The 23,572-nt window shown below is 37.6% G+C and overlaps 1 protein-coding gene across 1 annotated transcript in view; it reads left to right on the top strand.

Annotated features, from left to right (window-relative positions):
• The first annotated feature begins 3,366 nt into the window (after positions 1 to 3,366).
• The window catches only part of LOC124163373, a 28,009-nt gene continuing 7,803 nt past the window's right edge, over positions 3,367 to 23,572 (top strand). Inside the window, exons 1-3 of the mRNA XM_046540248.1 lie at positions 3,367 to 3,525; positions 3,619 to 3,757; positions 13,198 to 22,783. Coding sequence (XP_046396204.1) covers positions 3,630 to 3,757; positions 13,198 to 22,783 — 9,714 coding nt within the window. The 5' untranslated portion in view covers positions 3,367 to 3,525; positions 3,619 to 3,629. The remainder of the gene's footprint in view (positions 3,526 to 3,618; positions 3,758 to 13,197; positions 22,784 to 23,572) is intronic.

Raw genomic sequence — 23,572 nt, 5'->3', positions numbered from 1 at the left:
CGAAAGCCGTATATATATGTTTTCTAGCTCTCCCCCTTTTATGATGGTCGCGGGTGTACAACGTCTTTGTTTCGGAACCCAACACAGTGGGGTTTTGGCTTTACCCTTGGAATCCGGGAGCAGGTATCCTGACCCCTCCTCTTTTATAATCCCTCTTAGTGGTAATGCAGGTCATGCTATTGTTTATCCAGTCAGTTTTTGAAATAAATATTTGTTCTTTTCTCAAGAAATATAACTTAAAAATTGAATTCTTTGTCTTTTGAGCTGCGTTCACAGTTTTTAAACGAAATCCTCGATATATATTAACTTATATCTCAAGTTCTGTATAAACATCAACATGGAAATTGTTTCTGCATTCAATGTGTTAATATTGACCTTAGAGCTTCGTTTAAAATTTGACAATGCTCAGAAAAAAATGAGGAATTCAATTCAAAGCCTGCAATTTACGTGCAAGCAACAATTATCCATGAGCTAAATGCATATAAGCAATACATAAGTTGACCGTGAACCAATGCCACAGGTATGGCCATAAACCCGGTAATGAGGGAGAACAACTACTCTCAGGGTCCCAGCGGGGAGGGGTCAAAAAAGGTTCCACGAGACCCTTCTTAACAAATGTCCTCCAAAAATGCTCCGTACCATGAGAAAGAAGAGTCTCTTGGGGCTCAGTACTGCAGTCGTGCTAAGACGAAAACTCCGCCATCTCAAAAGGGTTAAGCTGAAAGTAAAAAGTAGTCTCTTCCAGTGTTTTCAAAATTTTGGTTTTTATCGGCTTCTTCCCAACATGGAAAATGTAATTTTTTTACACATTTGCCAGGACTCTGATTGTCCTTACACAATGTTACTGTACCAAAATCAACATCCTTTTTCTTAAAGAGTCCTTTAAGCAGAGGTAGGTAAAATATGTTTCAATCCTATTTTACATACAAATTACTTCTAAATATTGCAATTCAAATACTCTATACAACTGTATGAAATTCAAAAATATAATAGTTATTTTAAAATACTTTCCTCACTTGTCCACTCCTGTGGGCACTCAAATCCCAGCTGATTTTTGGCCTTGTTAATCAGCCTCCTCCAGGCTCTCTGCCAGCTCAATGTCTCCACCTAATTTTCTCATGACATTTGCCACTTCGTCGCCCCAAATTGTTCTTGGTCTCTCTGGTGAGTGCTTCACTTACCATTTTCCACTTTTTTTATATTTCTGTTCACTTCTTCTAATATGATCAAACCATCTGACCTTCCTGCTTCTTATCAGTGCCAAAAATATGGCATTCTGAATAATTCAATAAGTTCTACATTCATTTTGACTATCCACATCCTTGTTTTATATGTTGGTCTTTGGAGTCTTCTCAATATTTTTTTAGCGTAATCAACTACTTTTTCTGTCTCACTATTGTTCACACTTCTGACCCATACAATAACATTGGATGGAAACAAGGCTTAGATGAAGCCTTGTATATCCTAGCTTTTATATTTACTGATAGAAACTTGGTCTTTTATAACTTTGATAGGCTCCAGTAGCACCTCTTGGCCATGCATTTAGTCTTGTTTGTATGTTCCTGTTTCCTGTTCTATCTCACCTTCTTCATAAGATTAATAATTTGGGAGTAGGCATTGCCAATAAATGGCCTCAGTCATACCTTAGAAATTAGACACAGGCTGTCTCACTCTCTTTAAAGAGTAGTAGATACTCTTTTAAAAGTACTTCCACCACCATAGGAATCCCTCAAGGGTCTATCTTATGCCAAGTCCTATTTTTAATCGTTATAAATGATTTAGCTCTTTCTCTCAGAAATATTCCAGGTTCCAAATCATACTATATGCTGATGATATGAATATTTTAGTTTCTGTTCCTACCCAAAACGACATCATTATGAGCTCTAAAACTGTGAATGAAAGTACTTTAAGCTGGAGTACTGATAATGCAAATTTAAACACACAAAAATCACATATATTTTGTGGTAACCCTAATGTTCTTGAGAGCATCTTAATTAGATTGGATAAGAAGTCTTTGGAGAATGTAACCCATACTAAATTTCTAGGTACTTACATAAGTAGTAATATGTCATAAATGAGATGAATATTTATATCTGTATCGATAGCAGATTTACACAAACTATACTGACTGTATTCATAATAATGACTTATTTTCAGCCATAGTGGCAGTCTAGGATTACGAAATTCTACTCAAAAATTTATTTAGATTTTATACTTAGGAAATAACTAAATTTAATGTTTAAATAATCCTAGGTAGTGTAGGTGTTGAAGGTCTTGACTGGAGTCGCGCACTGCTGCTATAAAAGACAATGCGTGAGTTGGCCACTCCTTATTTGGACCTCGTTGCGATTAAGTGGATTTGTGCGATTTGAGACATCTTTAGTTTTTAGAGCTTGCTCTTGACATATTCTCTCCCGGCTTTGACCCTTGCTTTTTCATCAACATACTCTCCTGGCATCGACCCTTGCTTTCCATTAACATACTTTCCCGGTTTTGACCCCTGCTTTAAAGCTAATTGTTTCGGACTTGATCGTGGTTGATTTTCAATGTACATATATCATTCCATATATACTCTTCAGAATAAAAAATAAAACTTAAACAATGAATGCTTTATTTCTACTTGGTATCGCATGTTATCCTTACTTCTATTTACCCTGTACAATATATAATGGAAATTTATATGAACATTATACGTATTTAACTAACATGATGTATTCCACTGTATTACACGTGTATTAGAGAATACCTTTGAAACATATATACACGCAATATGCATGTGATTTACAGCTTTAATACATGTGTATACAGCACTTTGGATTACTGTAATTCACATGTAATACAACTCTAATTAAACCAAGTGTGCTGTCTAGGTATACAGATGTATTTCGAAATCGTAAAAATATACAGATATGATCCTTTTGGTACTAATAGGAAGTAGGCAAGAAATTTACCTTGAGCATCCAATAACCAGCATAGGTGACTTCTCCTTAATTGCCATGATTACTGAAGTTGAAGATACTGTTGATACCACTGGGATTAGTAGTCCGGTAGTAAGTACGTAATAACCTATTTATTATATTAATGAAGTTTTTATTATCGATATCCTTAAAAATATTTCTCGCACCAAAAATAATTTCCTCAGAACTCAAACACTTCACTAAACTAACCTGATCGACCACTTTCTGAAATTTGTGTTCCCCGGTTCCCGCCCACTCTATCGAACACAAAGCGACAATCGAAAGGCTGAAAGGTCGAGGCCGCCGATTGCTGGAACCGCTGGAACAACCATCGACCTCTCAACCGAAAGTTAATCGATATATCGTTTGTGAATAACGGTCATAATTTGAATGGTGAAGAAGCACCCTTGAGCCAGTGTAGTGTTTTTCCGTATGAATTTTGTGCGGCATTCGACAAATAAAATCTGAAGTTGTCGTGAATTAGCGTGAATCATCTTTGATAATATAGCTTAGATGTCATACGGAGGAAATGATGATTGAAAGAAGTTGTTGAACGTCGTTGCTTCTGGTAAGTGTAGCTGTACTGCCTTTTACTGTCTTCGTTTGTTAGTGGTATGAATATTTCCTTCGTGTATTATGCTGAAAATACCCAATATCTTAGTTTCTTAGTAAATGGCGAATCGGGCGCGAATGTCGAAAAGGCTGCTTCCTTGCGACGCCAGTAGGAATGACAGCATTCAAGAAAAAGCTTGGCGAGATGCTGGTGACAGCAGTTTTTCTACTCCTTCTGATGATACAAGGTATTCTTTCCCTTACCTTTGAAATTTTCAGTATTTGGTGGATGGTTGCGGTTGTGATAATTATTAGTGCCGCATTGTTTAACTGTGTTTCTATCTGTGAATTTTCCCTCCACTAATGTTTTACCGTGTGGTTCTTTATTGTGGTTCATGTTATATGCTTTATGACCTTCCTCCCGGAACTTCGTATTGTAATTATGCCTCACTCTACATGAGTGATTTCCCTACGTATTTTCTCTTTGGGCATATTGTGCTTTTAATAATAGTTATAATTTTTACAGTACGATGGGTCGTTAAGACTGCTTTTAAAAAGAATATGTTGTGTGACTTGAATATCGATTAAGGTTTGCGAATTCTATTGGATGAGGTGTAAAAACTCTAACACCAAGCTATCAGCAGCAGAGGGGTTGCCACAATCTATCAAACACTTATTCAAAGCTTTGTCTTAAGTTCAATGTTCCCCATTGGAATACGGGACTGTACTGTGATTTTGCGTGGAAAGGATATCAAAATGATCGAAGAAAAATTTTTAGGAAAGTAGATACTTACTCATTATAACATTGCTCTGCTGAGAGTTTAACCAAACGTCTACATAGTTCAAAAGAACAAGTTCTCCTTTAAATTTAAATGTACCTGATGATGCTGCTTGGTGGTGAAACATTGTACTGATATTAATTTATAGTGGATAAATACTTATATAATTATTAGTATAAATAACTTCCACGTAGTGAAGCCTGATGTAGTTAAATGAAAATTATGTGAATTGTAATTTTTATGAAAATTGTAAAAATCTGTTCTCCGATGGGAAAATTGGACTGTAAAGGGTTAAAATGATTATATTTTCATTTTTCCATATTAATTAATTAAGAATAAAATAATTAACCATGAATAATCCTATTCATCATAGAGGCGATTATGATTTTGCTAGGTAATCGGATGTGGTGAAGATTAGCTGATATACTAGATCTTTGCATGACTCTGTTTTAGCCTTATGTAGTGGTCAGAAAGTTACAAATTTATTTTCATTTGTTATTCCACTCCCTTCCTGTGTAATGATCCGGAAATGAAATATGTATTTCCATTACCTATATTATGCGTTAGGGTCAATCCAGTTCATCCGACATTACACCCACCGACTCAGATTTTGATGAAACTTGGCAAATTTCATCCTTCCATGTAGGAATGAAACTGTGTATAATATTTCTTTGCTATCTCGACTAGTTTTTTCATGACCGTTTGAAGTTAGGGTGAAACTGCAGTTTTTCAATGAATGCGGTCTCCAGAGGGAAATAATTTGTCTCATCCGTACTTGTCACCCAATTCTTATGAAAACTTTCAATTTTACTATAGAGATCATGGGGATTCCAATTACTAATTGAAAAATATCCTGAGGGATACTGAAAATTCTCTAAACTCAGATGTTTCTTAAGATTTTAGGAAATTTTTCGTCAAAAACATGGTTCCAAAAATCATCAAATTTTGACCTGAGGCAATATGGAAATCAAGCTAAATTATTTTTTCTAATATTTCGTGAGGTATAAACCTCTACCTGTAAAAATAAAATTCATGGCTTTTGTAGTTAGTTAGCTACATTAGTATGTTGTTGTGTGATGTCTTATAATAGCCAACTGTATTAAACTATGACTATGGATTTGTACCCCTCACATTCAAGAACAGCTCACCTTCCTTTTCCCCTTCTTCTGTGTCATAAACATCCTAGTTGCACGTTTCCTATATGATAGCACTGGACGTATGGCCCGCGCTTCAATACCCACTGATGGTTACATTGTGACTGCACTGTCAGCGAATGGCTATTGATTAACCAATAATCAATAACTGATAAATGAGGGACTTTACATAATCACTAACAAAATCAGATATAAAAACATACAGCACTCAAAATCTCACCATGAATGACTTCATCGTGTGCTTCCGAAAAACCTGGTGAATTTCTAAAATCACTGCAGTGTGATCAGAAGTGAATGACATTAGTGTCTCGTTTATACATCCACAAGCTCCATCGAATTGTTCCACATGGCCCATAGTAGAAGTCTTATGTAAAGTGCCATTGAAAAATACTCTGTGCAAATTGTGACTCATTCACCGTTTCCAGCCAGTAGCAGTGGGTGTTTGCACACATTGGATGCCATGGAAGTAAACAAGATTGAACTTGCTTTCAGTCAATAGATGTAACCAATCATTCAGATATGAACTTTTCACTGTTATGAATGCTAAGTAGAATGAAACTTCATTTTTATCCCCTTGAAGGTATGCAATCTTGGTGTAAAAGAGTCGAAAACATGCCTAACTTTGACATGCCTTAAAACAAAAAGTATAAAAATACTACCTTTTTTTATTTTTTTTATTGAAAGCAGAACATTTAAACTACCCCCTGAGAAATTTAAAGAAAATAAAAGGTGGCCTTTTTAGTAATAAATTGTTAAATAATGACTAATTTTTATTGTTTAAACAAGTCCTATTTGTTTATTATTGCTTCAAATCACTTGCAAGTTATGCCATAATGTGCATAAATGAATTCTCTTCAAAATGAAACTATAACCACTGCATTACAGGCCATGGTTCCTTAGTAATCAGCATTTATGTGATTTTTCATTTTTTTCTCTGATGCCTGACACTGCAATGTTCAAAGGACTGTAACTTTATGACGGTTCAGTTCTGAGCTGAGATAAAGGCATCATTATTCATCATAAGGATACTGCTTTCACATATATAAATTTAAGAGAAATCGGTGATGGTCACCTGACACCTCTCTGCCTGATTTGAGATGAAATCCCCCATGGTACAAATCCCAAGGCATGCTTTGACATAGCTGGCTATTCTTAGGTGTCATTGAACAGCATAATTATGCGTATTTTGGAAAATGGAAATCTTCTATTTCAGGATAATTATACCTGTTTAACCCTAGAACGACGGACTGGGTCCAATGGACCCAGTTGGTAGTTTTGAAAGTTTATAATTATGTCAAAAATGCACGAAACTGATTTTGACGCCGTGACTTTTCCTAAATGTATGTCCTCTAAAACATAGCAAGAAATAATGAAAATGGGCTCATAAAATTTTATAGTATACTACAAAGTTACATAGTGGACGGACTGGGTCCATTGGTCCCAGTCGACTATTTTCAATGCTATGGGTAATTCATTTCATCTTATCAGCAATTTTCTTATTTACTTTGTAGTTTTGGGAGGTTCAATGCTTATGTAGTTATAAAAAAAGTCGTAGGCGATACTAATAACCAATTAGTGGGCAATTTTTGTGGATTTGCTTGAAGCCTTTCATATTCTCTTACAATGTCACATTTAGAGTGATACGGTCAGAAACATGTATCCACATCGTTTCGTATTGGGTAGTTTTTGCAACTTACTCTGGTTTGACGCATAGACAGTGTGAATTATCCACATTCAGTCCCATAATCTGTCAGTTTTATATGTGAGACCGTTCATCTAGCGTCTGAGGTGCTTTCGTGGGGGTCAGTCAGAAGTTACGCTCGCAAGCTGGAGTGGTCTCGCTGCCTGCCGACATTTGCTTTTATTCCAACTAGCTGACTGAAGACATTGAAGAATTTGAATTCCATAATTACATTTTGATACCGTACATGGTAAGTAAAAACCTTTATGGATTATATAAAAGAATTTACTCTTTCATTCTAATGTACTACACCTCAGTATTTACCACATTTACCAAATCGTTTACTCTTCAGATGTATTAGTTAGATGAAGTGGTGCATTGATTTTCATCTACTATGATATACAGCAATTTTATTCCTATCTTTACAGGATGCTTAGTGGTACCAAATTTTGTGTTGTGTGGTATTGATGTGACTGAATTCATAGAGTGACTATTGATACACTGTGTAGTTGAGGAGCTAAGAAATCGGCGTCGCCCTTTGGATATTACAGTCAAAATAACTATCAAGATATTTTTGAGGCAATAATAAAAAAAACCTTGTTTATAATTATTCTAAAAATTAGCTGTTCTAGTAAAATAATTGAGCTCTTAGAATTACTTTATGATATCAGAAACATAATATGAGTAAGTGCTTTGCTTATTGTTACCTCAATTCACAACAAAGGACTAGCACGAGCAATGTTCCATTATTCCATTTATACCTAAGTAAAGTTTGGAATGAAAAATTGTTAAATTTCATCATCACTTTATCCACAGGCTTGGTAATAGTGACATAAATTCGGAGTGCGTTCATCTAAAAATTGCAGAAGGACGTGTTCAGCATCTAAACATACAGCGCTGACAGGAGGAGGGTATTAGAAAATGGACCACCAAAGACATATAGTTTTTCAAGCTTGTAGAATGAATAAAATTACTCTGAAATAAATAAGATTGTGGGACTGCTAGTATTTATCGTTTTTACAAGTCAAAAATGAATATGTTTCACAACTTTGGAGTAAACTAAACGGGCGACCAATATTCAACAGTATTATAGTCAAAATAATACTGCGGGTTATTCGATTTGATAATGCAACAGAAATGAGAAAAAGCAGAGGCGAAGATAAGTTGCAGACTATTAGAGAGATATTTGATGGGCGAAATGAATACTTGAAATATGCACACAAGCCAAGGTTCTGCATGACAGTTGACGAACAGTTATTGATGTTCCGTGGGCGCTGTACCTTTAGAGAGTTTGTTTCATCAAAACTAGGAAAGTATGGAATTAAAATTTTAAATAAAATTAAAATTTTGGCTGCAAGTGGTAGTAGTGATTCATACGAGTGGAATATCCAAGTATACACAAGTAGAGAATCTAATATAAGTCAAGAGATCAATCAAGGGAAAAGATTAGTTACAGGCATGGTTGTGGGACTAATCAGCCAGAAACATAATATGTGAAAGTAGACCGCCTACTATTCAAAGGTTTAGCGATTGTAGAGATCATGAGGTAAAATAAACGAGGGATTCCACCCGAGCTCACGTCTGTAAATGCCATACAGCCTACAGGGTTTCCTAACAAAGTAGTATCTCATGAATCTCACGGAATCCAAGAGAAAACCAAATATACGAAGAATTTACATCGTGAAAAAGGAAATGTGACACAGTCCTTGATAACCTCAGCAACCTAGGAAAATAAGTGTTGTAAGTGAAACTACAAAATAGATAGAAATACATGAGCATCCTCTTCACGATGTGCACAAAAAATAAGCCAAGAGCATTCAGAAATTTTATGTAATCAGTCCTTGTAGTAACATAACAGTTTTTAATAACATTTGTAAATGTATCATACTTTTGTTTCATTCAATTTGTATCATACTTATTTGTCATTGACAAATAATCCGTTTTGTAATTTGTGTTAATGTAATTGTGCTAATGAACATACATAAAAATGGTAAAAGTGGAGTGACATTTCTGGTAGAGGGAATAATATTATGCTTCGCTGCAGTAATGTTCTCCTACAAAATAACTAAATAATAATAAATAGGTGAAGAAATATGTTGAGGAAGTAAATAAGATGGAAACCATCACCTAACTCAGCCTAAATTCATCATAAACTAGTAATATTGTGGAAAAAATGTTTGAGGGTCCATTGGACCCAGCCAGGCTACTACGCGATAATTTTTTTTCAGTCTTCCTAGGGTTAACACTCAATTTTATTTTTAAATTCTTTAATGTTTTTCTTATGGTATAAAACATGAAAATTATGAATGAAAACAGGTTATAGAGATTCTCAAATGTTTTTAATCATTATAACCATGACACTCTCCCATACCAGCTCCTTCCTTTCTCACCCTCTATCTTTGAAAACCCCTTTTCATCCACAGACTCAATGAACAGAGAGCCTGTCCTCCTGCACCAATTTAATCATTCCCTCCACTCTTTCATTCCTTTTTCTACAATGGCTTTATAAGCTGTGATTTTAAAGCAGTTTCCCTTGCCTTTTACTATGATAATGATGGTGTGAAAATTCAAAAACTGAATGTTAATTAGAAGTATTGTAGGATTTAACCATTACTTATACATATCAAAATTAAGTCACTTTTACTTTCATCATCCTCTCTTAAATAGGGGATTTTAGGCACCAAAACAAGGAATTTTCCCTCACCCATCAGGGAACTTCCTCAAATTTTTACTGGATCTTTCTTTTATTTATTTATTTGCATTAAACCCAAAAACAGTTCATAAGACCTTTTGCATTGGATTTGTAAACAAATTGTTAAATAATAAAGTATAACAAGAAACAACAACAAAATAAATCAAAACTCAACACGATACGTTTTGCGGGAAGGAACAAAATCACATATGGTACTGTGGAGGAAGTCATACAAAATGTCAAGAGAGTCCTCCACTGATCTGCCCTCTAGGAGGTTTCAGGGTAGAAGGGAAAGTACACGGTTTATGGCATCCCAATTGGCTTTGTTCCAAACGTGAACAGTTCTGGGGGAACGGGGGGCCTGGTTGCACAGCATGGGGGAGGGAAGAGTTTGAACTCAAAGTATTCATGGTCGGATAGGAAAATGCTTCTGCCTGGGGATACACTTTGTAAACAATAAGAGGCAAGATCAAGGTCCAATGTTGCCAAGTTTCTTGGTGGATTTTATTTGCACTGCAGCAGGCCTAAACCCTTAACGAAGTGGTCAAGGAAAAATTCATCCTGCACACCATTTGGGACTCCATTGTCAACAGTCCTCCAGTCTATGGATAAATTAAAATCACCAACTAATATTATATTGGGGCTGAGGGCATGGACTCTGAGTACAAATTGAAAATACTTATCAAGAACACTAATATTACTGTTGGGACGGCTATAAAAGCAACCCAGAAGCCACTTTCCCCCCGCAGTGGAGATACTGTCAGTGGACACACCCATGCTCACTTCAGTCCATATAATCTCGCAGTTATTTTTGAGATCACATCTACGTTTAGAGGAAAAAGAAGAATTAATAGCTATAAGTATATCACCCCCTCTAGCTCTTAGGTTACACTGATAAATGTTGTGCATCGTTGAAAAACCAAGTTCACCATCTTCTACTGTGTTGTTGAGCAACGTTTCTGACAATGCAATAATACCGAATTTAGGAAGGTCACTCAAATTTGTAACTGTAAACAATACTTTGTTCTTCAAACTACTCATATTCTGGTTGTTAACCTCATGATTGGAGCCAGGGTTTGGATGGAAATCATTTGCAAGCAAATGGATGACGAGGATTAGATTTCTGACCGGGCAGTGTTGCTAGCCCTTCCCGAAGGCATTTGTCGCTGTTCCCAGCAACTTCACTGCCCGGTGGAGAGACAGAAGGAAGAGAAGGCTGGTATGGGTGAGTTCTGAAAACTGAGGGTAAAGCTTGAATGAGGAGGTAAATATTTTGTCCACTGCTGGTTGTCAACAATCGCCACATCTGGTGACAATCGGATAATTCTCACACTGGGTATAACCACTAATATCACAGCAACAAACGCAGCGGCAGAAACACATGCGAGCATACTATCCGCCATCTTGGAACTCTTGGGAATAGAAAAATGTACTATACTTATTAATGTGTCTGAGACTTGTATTGTTAATAGAAATAGAAATTCATTTAATGGTAAGTTAAGCCCTGGGAGCTATAGGCATTAAAATGCATCCCAAATGGCATCCAAAGTCTCCATCTCATGCTGGGAAAAAATCAAATGGTTAACTTCTGTGCTTACTCGTGATGAATTCCCAACACTTTTCCACACTCTGTGTGCAATGTCTGATTTTCAAGGTCTTGAATTGAACAATAGTATTAAGGGACTTGTTTATGAAATTTCGGCTTTTAATATTGTTAGTATCAAACACAAATTTGCAATTTTGATTTTTGCCAATGTTACAACCTCTTTGATTTTTCTAAATTTTTCATATGTTGTAGGTACAAATTCCTTTACTAGGTAAAAAAATTGATAGCTTTACTATTTAATTGAAGAAAGACAAAATTTTGAAATGAAGGTGTTACACTGGCTTCCTGCCACAGTGGCATCTGGCTCTTCCCATGGCTAATTTTTAGGATCTTGAATTGAGAAAGATAATTAATGTATTATTTTACAAAATTGTATCAAAGGAATCAAGTAATAATAAAAACAATTGGTCAAAATCAATATTATGGCCAGGCCTACTCCAGGTGTTACTCCAAGCAGATACCCTCTTCTTATGATCATTTTTTCCTAATAGCCTCTGAGCTGTGTCAGAAATTTCAAATGTTCTTTCCACAAGTCTTGGAATCATGGAGAATTTCTATGATGGATGGTGGAGGGAGATAGCCATTGATATACCAAATTCTGTGGCAATGCACAGATAATCTACATTACAGCTAACTTGTAGATGTTGATTTTTAATTTTCCAGACCTTTATTTCAAATTAGCCGATTTCAATATTATAGTAACATTTTCTATGGTTTACTGTAGGTATTCTACTATCCAGAGTAGACTTTTCCCATATTTAAATTTATTTCTACATACATATTTGCATTTTTAATTTGATATTAGTCTATTATATTTTGTTTGTCACTGTTATTTCTAGTTGAATGATATTGGGTTATTCCATGCCATTTTCGACTGAATTTGACCCTTGATCTCTCCCAATTTGATGAAATTTGGTTGAAATATTTTCGTACTGAATATGTAGTGGATATTTTTGTAAAGGCTATTTTTGCATGCTTGAAAATTTTGACGGTTCATTTTAGGCAAAGGAATCAAAGTAAGGAAGAGTTTTATGGCTTCTTTTATGATATAAGTTATGAAAAACCAAAAATATTTACCAAATTATTGAATCAATTCTCAGGTTTTTATCAATATACTTATCAAGGATTTCAAATTTTCATTATTTAAATAATTCTAATTTTTAATATTTTTGTTTGCCTATGTGTCATTATGCTATTTAGCACACCGATACCTCCACTGCAAAAACACTCGCCAATCGCTCACCAAATCAAATCCTCTCCTCTAGTAGCCTAACAATACGAATTCACTCAACTAGCAGTGTCCGGAACATAAACACTCATCTCTTATTCTCCAGGCTTGGAGGTGAGCGTTTATGCTCTGGACACTGCCAGATGAGCAGATTCGTATTGTTGGGGTACTAGATGGGCGGAGTTGATTTGGTGGGCAGGTGGAGGTATCGATACTATATTTTAAAAATTTAACAGTGTGTTCATTCAATTAGGAGAGTAAATATGTATGTTTGAATATTTGTGCAATGCCTGTTTTTCGCTCATTTACGAAGACTATTTTCAATGATTTTAGCTCTTTACCTAATTAACTGACCCCATTATATTGAAAAGATGTGGGGAATCAAGCTTTGGCTGAGATTTAGAGCTTGGAAATTAATATCTTCTTTGTCTATCATTGATGAGAATATTATCAATGCTCACATTAATATAGTGTGTATCGTTAAATGCTATGAATTGTTTCTAGACATGCTTTTGTTACCCAAACTTTTCTTCCCTCTTATCTTTTAGGTATCTAGAAATGAAACGCTCGCATAAAAAAAGCTCAAGGATGACTACAAAGGACCAAGTTTTTAGGAGGAGGGTACTCCCAAGTGGCAGCAGTGCAGATAATAGTGTTGAAGAGTTCAAAAAGACAGAGAAATGGTGGGAATTTCTGGATGATGAAAGTGATCCTGGCGCAAGAAATTCTAACGGGAATCGTTCAACGAGAGAAAGTAAATCATTTATGAGTCAGAGGACATCAGGAAGTGGTTTCTCATGCAGTGATTTAAGCAATGCATCTACTAATATGTCAAGAATAATACCTCTGAAAAAACGGGAAAAAAAGACCCTCATCTCTCCAAGAGAGTACAACATGGCGATTTGTAATGAGACCACAATGAGATCCGAAAGGACACTTCACCAGACTGCAGATGCCAACATTAGTTCTTTTAAAGTGGATTCATCCCATGAGGATGTTTCTATCAATGAGCAAGCAGTAAACATCAACCCTCTCTTGAATCGTCGTCCTTTAAGGAAATTAGAGCTTAGTAACAACTTCTCTAGGGTACTGCCTGATGTGACACACCATGTGTCTCATGTTTCTGATGTTTCTGTTACCAATTCTGTCTATGGTCAAGGTGTAGAGGAGTATGAGGGCCCATCCACAGCAACGTATTGCAAGCAGACCGTGGAGAGAAATGGTGCCACTACAACTTACGTTACCATCTCTGAAGTTAAGGAAAGGATACAGATACAGAATAGAAGTTGCCGTGTCCCTAAGAAAAACTCTGCCTTTGATTTAACTGGGGCAGTGACTGATATAACTGCTAATAGTGACTGTGTGATTGTTCAACACATTGATTCTTCCACCAGGCAATCCTTCAGATTCGGTAGTATGAAGACAGAAGGGAAATATCAAGACACAAATGATATTTTAATAGAGAATCAGCATGCTTCAGGAAGTTTCTCTGATGCTGAGGTGGAAGATATAGATATCAGTGATCTCCTCAATCGCTCAGGGCCCGTAGAAAGGAAAAAATTCAAGAGTGGTAGGGTGCGTGATGAACGCAAAAGCTTATTGGCTCTATGTCCTGTCGAATTCGAGGAAATATTGAGTGAACGCTCCGATGATGATGCATCTCTTGACGAGCATGATATTAGTCATTCCACTTCTCCATCAGAAATTCATGAGCTGTCTGGAGGGAATGATTTACACAAATATAACAAGAATTATGGAGAAGATAGTGACCATACTGGAGATAAAAGCCCAACTATGGTTGAGAGGTCTGGAAGAAAGAACTACAAGAGATCTGGAAGAAAGAACTTTGAGAGATCTGGAAGAAAAAGTGTTGTGAGATCAGGAAGAAAAAACTTAGAGAGATCTGGAAGGAAGAAGTTTCCCGAAAATAACGAGAATTACAGTGAGAATGATGGGCTGTCTGGAAATGGAGGTTCAGAAACTTTTGAGAGGTCTGGAAAAAAGACTTTAGAGAGATCTGGAAGGAAGATATTTGCCGAAAATAATGAGAATTATGGTGAGATTAATGAACTGTCTGGAAGTGGAAGTCCAGAAACATCAGAGAGATCTGGAAGAAAAAACCTGGAGAAATCTGGAAGAAAGAACTTGGAGGGATCTAGAAGAGGTTTTGAGAGATCTGGAAGAAAGAATGTGGAGAGATCTGGAAGAAAGAACTTGGAAAAATCTGGAAGAAAGAACTTGGAGGGATCCAGAAGAAGTTTTGAGAGATCTGGAAGGAGGCAGTTGAGCGATAATTATGAGAATCGTGGTGAGAATAATGTTAGGTTATCCAAAGAGCAAGACTTCAGTTCGTTTGATGCTGATGGCAGTAGTTCAATCTATGAAAGTACAAAGTTGGAGATTCCCGCCTACCCATGTTTTGCCAGTAAAAGAAAGAGAGGGAAAATAATCAACTTTGACACGTTTTCTGACGCACTCAATTCCGAGTCGTTGGCTATCAGTCAAAATTCTCCTGATGAAAATGTTAGTGGAAATAGTCACTCGAGCTATTCATCTGATGCAAATTCAAGTAAGAGCAGAAAAAAGTTGTTTTTTGCAAATGAAATTAATGGTAAAAATAAACCAGATGGAGCAATGGAAGGTGATATTATGCCGAAAAAAGGCAAGCGGTCCAGTAAGGGAAGTAGCTCTTCTAAAAGTGACTCTGTTGAGAGTCAGGACTCTCGGGTCTTACAAAGCTCTCCAGCACTTCCAAAAAAGAAGAGGAAGACATTACCAGTTAGCACAAATGCTTTCAATGATGCACTTGGTGATAGTAATGATGATGTTGGACAGTCAGTGGCATCTGGTGGAAACAGTCCTTCGGGAGAAAATGACCCAAGTAGTAGGGATAGTAATAATTTTATTCCCGTTGAAGATAATATGCTAATTCAGCATGAATGTGGACCTCCTGGAAAGAATGTTTTCCATGACAGAAGGATGAGCTCTCTCAATCAAAATAGCATTTCTAGCGATAAATCTTTAGAACTTGATATGAAGCGAAATAGCTGTATTCTCAGTAGGAGCAGAGGCAGTGTAAAAGAAGCATCTGTTAGCATTAGTCAGTTTATGAATGCACTAGATTCTGACTCGAAATCTGGTAATACCTCTGATAATGCCAACAGTAAAATTTACGCAACTAGAGAAGAGCACTCTATCAAGAGTAGCATCAATGATAAGACCTCTGGAACCTGTAAGTCACTTGATGAAGTAAGCAGCTTTGAGATTGATGACATAGTTGCTCCCAGTAAAAATCCTCTTCATCAGAGAGAACGAAGGAAAAAGTTAGCTCCATCCCAAGGTTCAGCTCAATTAGCACTTGCAATAGACTCTGAAGAAAGAAGTGAGTGCAATGTATCCAAACCTTTGTCCCAGAAATTTGAAGGGGAGCCTGGTGGTAGAAAGTCAATTAATAGCTTCAGTTCAGAAACTGACAGACTCCCTACTTTGCTGAATAAATACGAAGACTGCAGAAGACCAGGTGCTGCACGTGAAACTGAAGCGTTTCTAGATAGTAAAGAGGAAAGCATTACTGAATGCCAGTCTCTTGGCTCTGATATTTGTGATGAAATGCAGGCCAGTAGTATTGTTACAAGGAGAGGGAGAAAGAAGGGTAATCAATCTATGAGATCCAGTGAGTTTGCTGTGGCATTGGACTCTGATATAAATGCAGAAACAGGTGAGCTTTTAATGGAGCCCCTTGCACAAAATTCAGCTGAGAGAGAGACAGGAAACAGACGTGAAAGTAAAGTGTTAGAAAAAGCTTCTAGTTCAGAGTGTGCCAAGAAAGATGAGAGTGTATCCTCTGACGAGGTTGAGGTTGCACCACCCAATATTGATAATGTTAGCCAGCTAGTAGTTCATGGTAAGAAGAGAGGAAATAGAACCAGTGTTCCAATACAAGAAGATGTGTATGCTGAGGCAGTTGAATGCAATGATAAATCTAACAGTCGCAGTTTTCACTCTCTTGATGCTGTCAGTGAAGGTGATAGAAAAGAAAGGAAGTCTGAGGAGCCTTTGAAGATTGACAAGCAGTCATTTAATGTTAGTAAACAAGGTGAATCAGACAATAGCCAGTCTTTGAATGAGGTTAGTCATGTGTCAGAAATTGATGCTGCAAATATTAGTCCAGTTATCCTAAGGAAGAGGAAAAGGAAAAATGATGTGAAAAAAACAGATGGAGAAGATGATGTAGTGAATGAAGACCTGATGGTAAATGGAAGCAAGTTGAAAATTGACAAATCACAAGCATTGAAAGTTGTCTCAAATTCTGATAGTCTTGCTGTTGTTGAGAGCAGTGGCATCAGTGACCATATTGAACCAGTGTTTCATAGAATGAGAAGGAAAAAGACTGTGTTTCCTATCAATGCTAGTGCTTTTGCCGGTATTTTGGAGTCGGATGAGTCTGAGTGCAGCAACATTGAGGGTTCATCTGAAGCTGGGGAAGGGAGAAATGGGATAGCGATGACTGAAAGCATATTAAAAAGTGGAAAACTGGAAAAGACTGTATTACCTGAAAGTGAGAAAGTTATTGAAGGTGGTGCAGCAAGTGTGGATTGTTCATCTGAAGGTGGTCAAGGTAGGAAGGGGATAGCGATGACTGAAGGCATATTAAAAAGTGGAAAACTGGAAAAGACTGTATTACCTGAAAGTGAGAAAGTTATTGAAGGTGGTGCAGCAAGTGTGAATTGTTCATCTGAAGGTGGCCAAGGGAGGAAGGGGATAGCGATGACTGAAAGCATATTAAAAAGTGGAAAACTGGAAAAGACTGTGTTACCTGAAATCGAGAAAGTTATTGAAGGTGGTGCAGCAAGTGTGGATTGTTCATCTGAAGGTGGCCAAGGGAGGAAGGGGATAGCGATGAGTGAAAGCATGTTAAAAAGTGGAAAACTGGATAAGACTGTATTACCTGAAATCGAGAAAGTTATTGAAGGTGGTGCAGCAAATGTGGATTGTTCATCTGAAGGTGGCAAAGGGAGGAAGGGGAAAGCTATGAGTGAAAGCATGTTAAAAAGTGGAAAACTGGAAAAGACTGTATTACTTGAAAGTGAGAAAGTTATTGAAGGTGGTGCAATCAGTGTGGAAGATCATCCACCTAAATCCCGTCCACCAGAAGACATCCACCCAGAATTCTGTGCTCATGAAGATTCCCCCCCTAAAAACTCTCCCTCCGAGTTACCTTGTCACGAAAATGTCCCCAAAAAGAGTGAGTCACTAATAGCCCTAGGTGATGACGAAAATTTGCCAGTTGCTGCTAAGATCAGCATTGAAAACTCAAGAGTGCCAGTGTTCATGAGAGAGAGAGAAAAGAAGGTTCCATTGAACATTAATGAAAGTGTTTTTGCTGGGGCTTTTACAAGTTACACAGACTCAGACAATAGCAGTTCTTCAAAGACCTCTGAAGTTGTCGCTGAAAACCAGGCAGAGGTCCATGATGGAGGAAATTCTAAAACAGTGACTACATCTGTTGAAATCCCTAAGAGGAATGGGATATCTGCCAGTCCAATCAGCAGTAATGTAGGTAGTAGTATGAGTGGTATTGAAGAAAAAACCAGCCAAGTAACTATGAAAAAGGATTTTAAGCCAAATTTACCAATTTTAGAAAGAAATGGAGGAAAGAAGGTGCCATTGCATATCAGTTCCAGTGTTTTTTCTGGGGTTCTTGGTAATGTTTTAGAATCTAGTGTCAACAGTGTTCCTGGCCCTTCGGACTCTGTTTTAACTGGAAAAGAAGATGACTCCTTCGTGCCGGACAATGAATATGCCCAAGCTAATGTGGCTGGTTGTTATTTTGAAAGTACTCGTGGATTTATAGTGCTTGATGCTAAATCGCCATTTTCCAGAATTAACAAAGACTTGGGAGATGTGAGTAGTATACTTACAGATTCATCTATCGAAAAGAATCCTTTGGAAGAAGTTAGCAATGCAGTGCCTTCTGTTAAAGCCAATGATTCTAGTAACGCTTTGAAAGCATCAGTATCAGTAGCTGATGTGGAAGTAATGAGAAACCTCTCAAATCATTCAGCATCTTTTGATATAGTTAATCCAGTTCCTTTGTCATTACACCCTCAAGAAATAGCTCCCATCCCTATACACTCATTACTCCACAATTCCGATTTAAAAGTGCAAGCACTTTCTCCGTCATTGTCTAGAGTAATTCCAGATGTTGCTTCTTTGGGCTTCGAACTGAGAGAATCCATTCGTCCTCTCTCTATGTCACCTTCTGTTTCAAAGGCTGGCTTATCTCCTTCTAAATTGTCATCACCCAGCCCTCCTGAAATTTTGCATTCACCAAAGGAAGGTTGTCCCGGTGAAATCTTAATTGCTGATGTGAAAGAACCTATACACGCCAGCCCCACTAGTTCAGTTGAACGAGAGAATGTTGCACAATCTTCAGACAAAGCTCCAATTGAACCACCAGATTCAAGTGAACCCAAGAATGCTGTGCTTTCTCCCGTAAAAGGTCCAATTGAACCACCAGATTCAAGTGAACCCAAGAATGTTGTGCCTTCTCCCGTAAAAGATCCAATTGGACCGCCAGATTCAAGTGAACTCAAGAATGTAGTGCCTTCTCCTGTAAAAGATCCAATTGAACCACCAGATTCAAGTGAACTCAAGAATGTTGTGCCCTCTCCTGTGAAAGGTCCAATAAAACCACTTGAGTCGACTCAGACACTTGAACAACCACCCAGTAGGATAAATCCGAGGAGAAGTTCTGCAAGGGGTATTTCTGCCATTCCTAAGCCTATTATCCCCGCAGGGAGCAAGAAACGTGAATCAACGGGCGTAAATAAAATAGCACCTGAATCTCTCAGGCCTGCCTTAAGTGTGAAATCTAAATTGATTCGTCCCTCGACAGAAAATTTGCTGTCAGTTGATAAAAAGTCTGATACTGTCAAGAGTAGTGGTGCACCTTCAGTTCCCCTTCCTGCTAAGATGAATAATACTTCTCAAACTGAGGTTCAGTCTCATGTGTCAGAGCTGTCATCAGCTGCCAAAAATTCGGCAATACATTGCAGCTCTCCATCTTCAGTGCCTAAGTCCCAATTACAAACAGTTGATTATTTAGTTCCTAATACTTCATCAGAGGCCCATCAAAATGTAAGACCAGCAATAAATGATACTACATTTGTGAAAGAAGTTGCAGAAATTTCACATGAAGCTAAGGAAATCTACAATTTGACCTTCATCAAATCCTCCTCTGCCTGTGAGCATGTCCCCACTAATATTGTTGATGTTAGTACATCAGCAGTGATTTCTCTTGGACCTAATGCTGTTGAAGAAGCTGTTCCTGCAGAAGATTTGGAAGGGAGAACTTCAGTAAATGAAGCCAGTGGTCCAAAACTTCTAGCTATTAAGCCTGTCTCCCTTTTTGGTGTTGGAGAACCTCAGGTTATATCTGAAAATGTTGTATCTGTCTTGGCAGGAGTTAATATCCAGACAAATATCTCTCCTCCAAAGTCTACCACTCAAATAGAGCCTAAGTCCCTCGCTACCACAGAGGTAGTGAAATATTCATCTGATGACAAAATACCTGAAACTCAAAATGTTAATACAATTTTAAAGGAAATTGATGATGTGTCTCTACCTAATTCCACATTTCAATTGGAACCTCAAGTGGTTATTTCTCAGTGTGAAGTTAACATGCAAAGTCCCAAGGAATCAGTCAAGCTTGACCCCCCTAATTGTGAACTGCCCCCACTGATGAGTGAAATTTCAGTGGATGAACAAGAGAGCCACACAAGTGATATAGAACCTGCTCAAGCTTCCCACAATGTGTCCGGTCCACCAAGGACCAGGTCATCTCTGTCTGTTCCAGAAAAGGTTTCAGTTTCTCTTGCTACGGAGCCAGAGAAGGAAAACTCTGAACTACATCTGAAAGATGCATTTCCAGAAAATTCTGTCACTGATAAATTGAGAGAGATGTCATCAAATACTACTGTGTTGTTGGAAGGAAATTTGAAGGCTGGACTTAGAAAAGAAGGGGATGATTTTACTCCTGCATCATTGCCTACCAGTCCTGAATGTGAACCTGTACACCCAGTTTTGGAATTGCAATTTCATGATATTAATATAGGACCATCTCCATTACCCAATAAACCTAAAGAAAATCAAACCTCTCCATCACCTGAAGCTGTGGAAATTGAGTCTGATAATGGTGGAAAGGAAATCAGTGTTATTCCGCAAGGCTCAAACTCTTTATCATCCGAAGTTGTGACTACTGACTCAGAGAAATCAGCCAATACTTCTGTGTTGGTGGAAGGAAATATTAAGGCTGCACATGAAAAAGAAGTGGATGATTTTACTCCTGCATCATCGTCTACCAGTCCTGATTGTGAACTTGCACATCCGGTTTTGGAAGTGCCATCTAATGATATCAATATGGGACCATCTTCGTTACCCCTTAAATCTGACGAAAATCAAAAAGACTCTATGCCTATTGACCTCGTGAGTGACACAGTCACATCAGAAGAAGGTAAATCTTATGCAAATTGTAGAAATCCTGTATCAATAGCGACAAACCCTGAAGAACCAGTCAAGGCCATATGTGACACCAATGTCATCTCTTCAGCTGTCACTTCCCCATCGTCTCAAGCTGAGGAAACTGAGTCTGATAAACTAGCTGCAATTATAATGGAAACCAGTTGTATTCCGCAAGACTTAAACTCTTTATCATCTGAAGTTGTGAATACTGGCTCAGAGAAACCAGCAGAACCCACTCATAGCAGTGTCATCTGTGAAGACTCAAACTTTCCACTGCCTGCATCTGAAGAAATTCGTCTTGAGAAACCTGGTGAGGCTATTGGCTCTTCAACATGTCACTCAGCCAGTCAATCATTACAAGAAATCAAATTGAATTTGCCATCTCCTTCCAAGGGTGTCAGTGGTCATAATATAACATCTGAAGAAATTAAGTCAAGTGGGTTTTCTGCTGTGAAGCATGCAACAAGAGATAAGTCAGGTAATCTCCTTTCTTCGACTAAAATTATTGAGAAAGTTGGTAGTATCACTATGAGCTCAGAACCCATGCATGCTGCCAATGAACCTAGGCCTTCAAATTCAGGTGAAGTTGGTTTCAAGTATTCAAACTTAGAGTGTGACTCTGAATTATTAATGCTCAGTCCTCTGAACTTCAAGCAGCTTACATCTGATTCATGTGGACCATCAACTTCCTCGTCAGTGGTGTTCAGTGGGCAGTTAACTGAAACAGAATTTTCCACCAGTGCACTCAAAGCGGCATCAAATTCCACTTTGCCGAGCACAATACATTCCCAAAGTTCTAGGGATGCTTCCCCATTCCAAAGTTCTGGACTGGTTGAAAGTACAAAGTTGTCCAAGAAATCTCCTCATGCCAGCAAATCTGTGACTTTCTGCAAACTTACCAGCAAGGACTTAGACGACCAGTCCTCAGGACCCATTTTTAAGGGAGATAAATCAGGTGAAGTGCAGGGAGAGAGAGCTGCTGAAGGAGAGTGTCAATATCGACAAGCTTCAGCACCTGCATTAATGGAAACCAGGATGCGTAGCTGGTTCAGGGCGTCAGATTCAGCATCCCTCATGAAGGGGAGCAGGAAACATAGTAATCTCGTAGTGCCTTCCCGTGGTGAAGTATCAGGACCCACATTAGCAGAATCTCGTTCAGAAGGGTCTATGTCACATTCTTATGAAAGATTGCCTCATAGTCATGCTGTGTCACAGGTGTTGGGGGCAGTTCCTAAATTAGGACATTCAGCTTTTCGTCACAGTGAGATGAATTCAATGTCATCTAGCCGAGATGAATCAGTGGCTCGTCGAGGACTTATTGATGCATCTCATCGAAAGGAAAGTTTGGTGAAGTCAGTGATGAGTAAAACCTCATCATCATCACTTGGTACTGAATCTGAGCCCTCATGCAGTTATCATTCAAGTGATGAAAGCAGTAGATTGACTGAGAAAAGCAGCAGAAAGTGTGATGATTCGAACTCCTCTAATCCTGAGGATGATGTGGGCAGAATAGTTGATACTGTTCTCAGAAAACTTGATGAAGCCTGTGAGCAGCAGAGGAAGTTGGAGATGAAGAGAGCTGAATCGATCGTACAACAGTTTGCATCATTAGTAAGTCAAATCTCATATTTATTTTCTTTTCCTTAGTTTGGAATTTGTTCCTCATATTCCTTGTTGAGAGTGATTTTTAAAATATGTAATCCCACTTCATTTGAGTTGACTGTTGGCATGGTTTGGAAAAAATTAGTTGTAAATATTAACTTATTTAAGACAAAATAAATCTCTGTAAATAGTATCCTGTGAAAAATTGACTTTTTGAAAAAGTAACTCATTAAAAGCTTGAGCTAAAAGACTCAGTTAATAGTCTTGTTTCCATATTCATGATAAGGTATGTGCAGACTTTATGGTATTGAGACTTTTTTTAAGTGTTCGTGGGCAGTTGCATTCATCTCCAGGGGCATTTCATGATTATGGATTGCCTCCAAAGGGTCCAGGAGCCTATAAGTCTTTTGAATCTTATATATTATTTCTACTGTATAGATACCTTTTTCTCAACTTATACGCAACCAAACTCTACAAATGAGGTACCAAAATGCACAGAATTTATCAGAAAACATGCGATGGCCTATCTTACTTCCTAAATATTGCTATTGTTTCCTAAAATTGGTTTTTAAATGATAAAAAAAAGGTAAATATTCCTGATGTGAACGGTGCACAAACTGATACATTTGTTTATTTGCTACAATATCTCGCATTCTTTAAATAACTTTTATCAAAATGCGGCTGATTCCACAGTCAAGTCTCCTGTTGATACGTAAGTATGAGTCATCATGTGCGTTTAACAGAGGATAGTGTAATTACTTCCAATGTTGTGTTTAATGAGGTCCTCTGACCTCAATT

The sequence above is a fragment of the Ischnura elegans genome, chromosome 8, assembly GCF_921293095.1.
Source record: "Ischnura elegans chromosome 8, ioIscEleg1.1, whole genome shotgun sequence".
Classification (NCBI taxonomy): Eukaryota; Metazoa; Arthropoda; class Insecta; order Odonata; family Coenagrionidae; genus Ischnura; species Ischnura elegans.
Note: the sequence above shows the minus strand (reverse complement) of the source record. Positions and strands in the feature narration are given on the sequence as shown.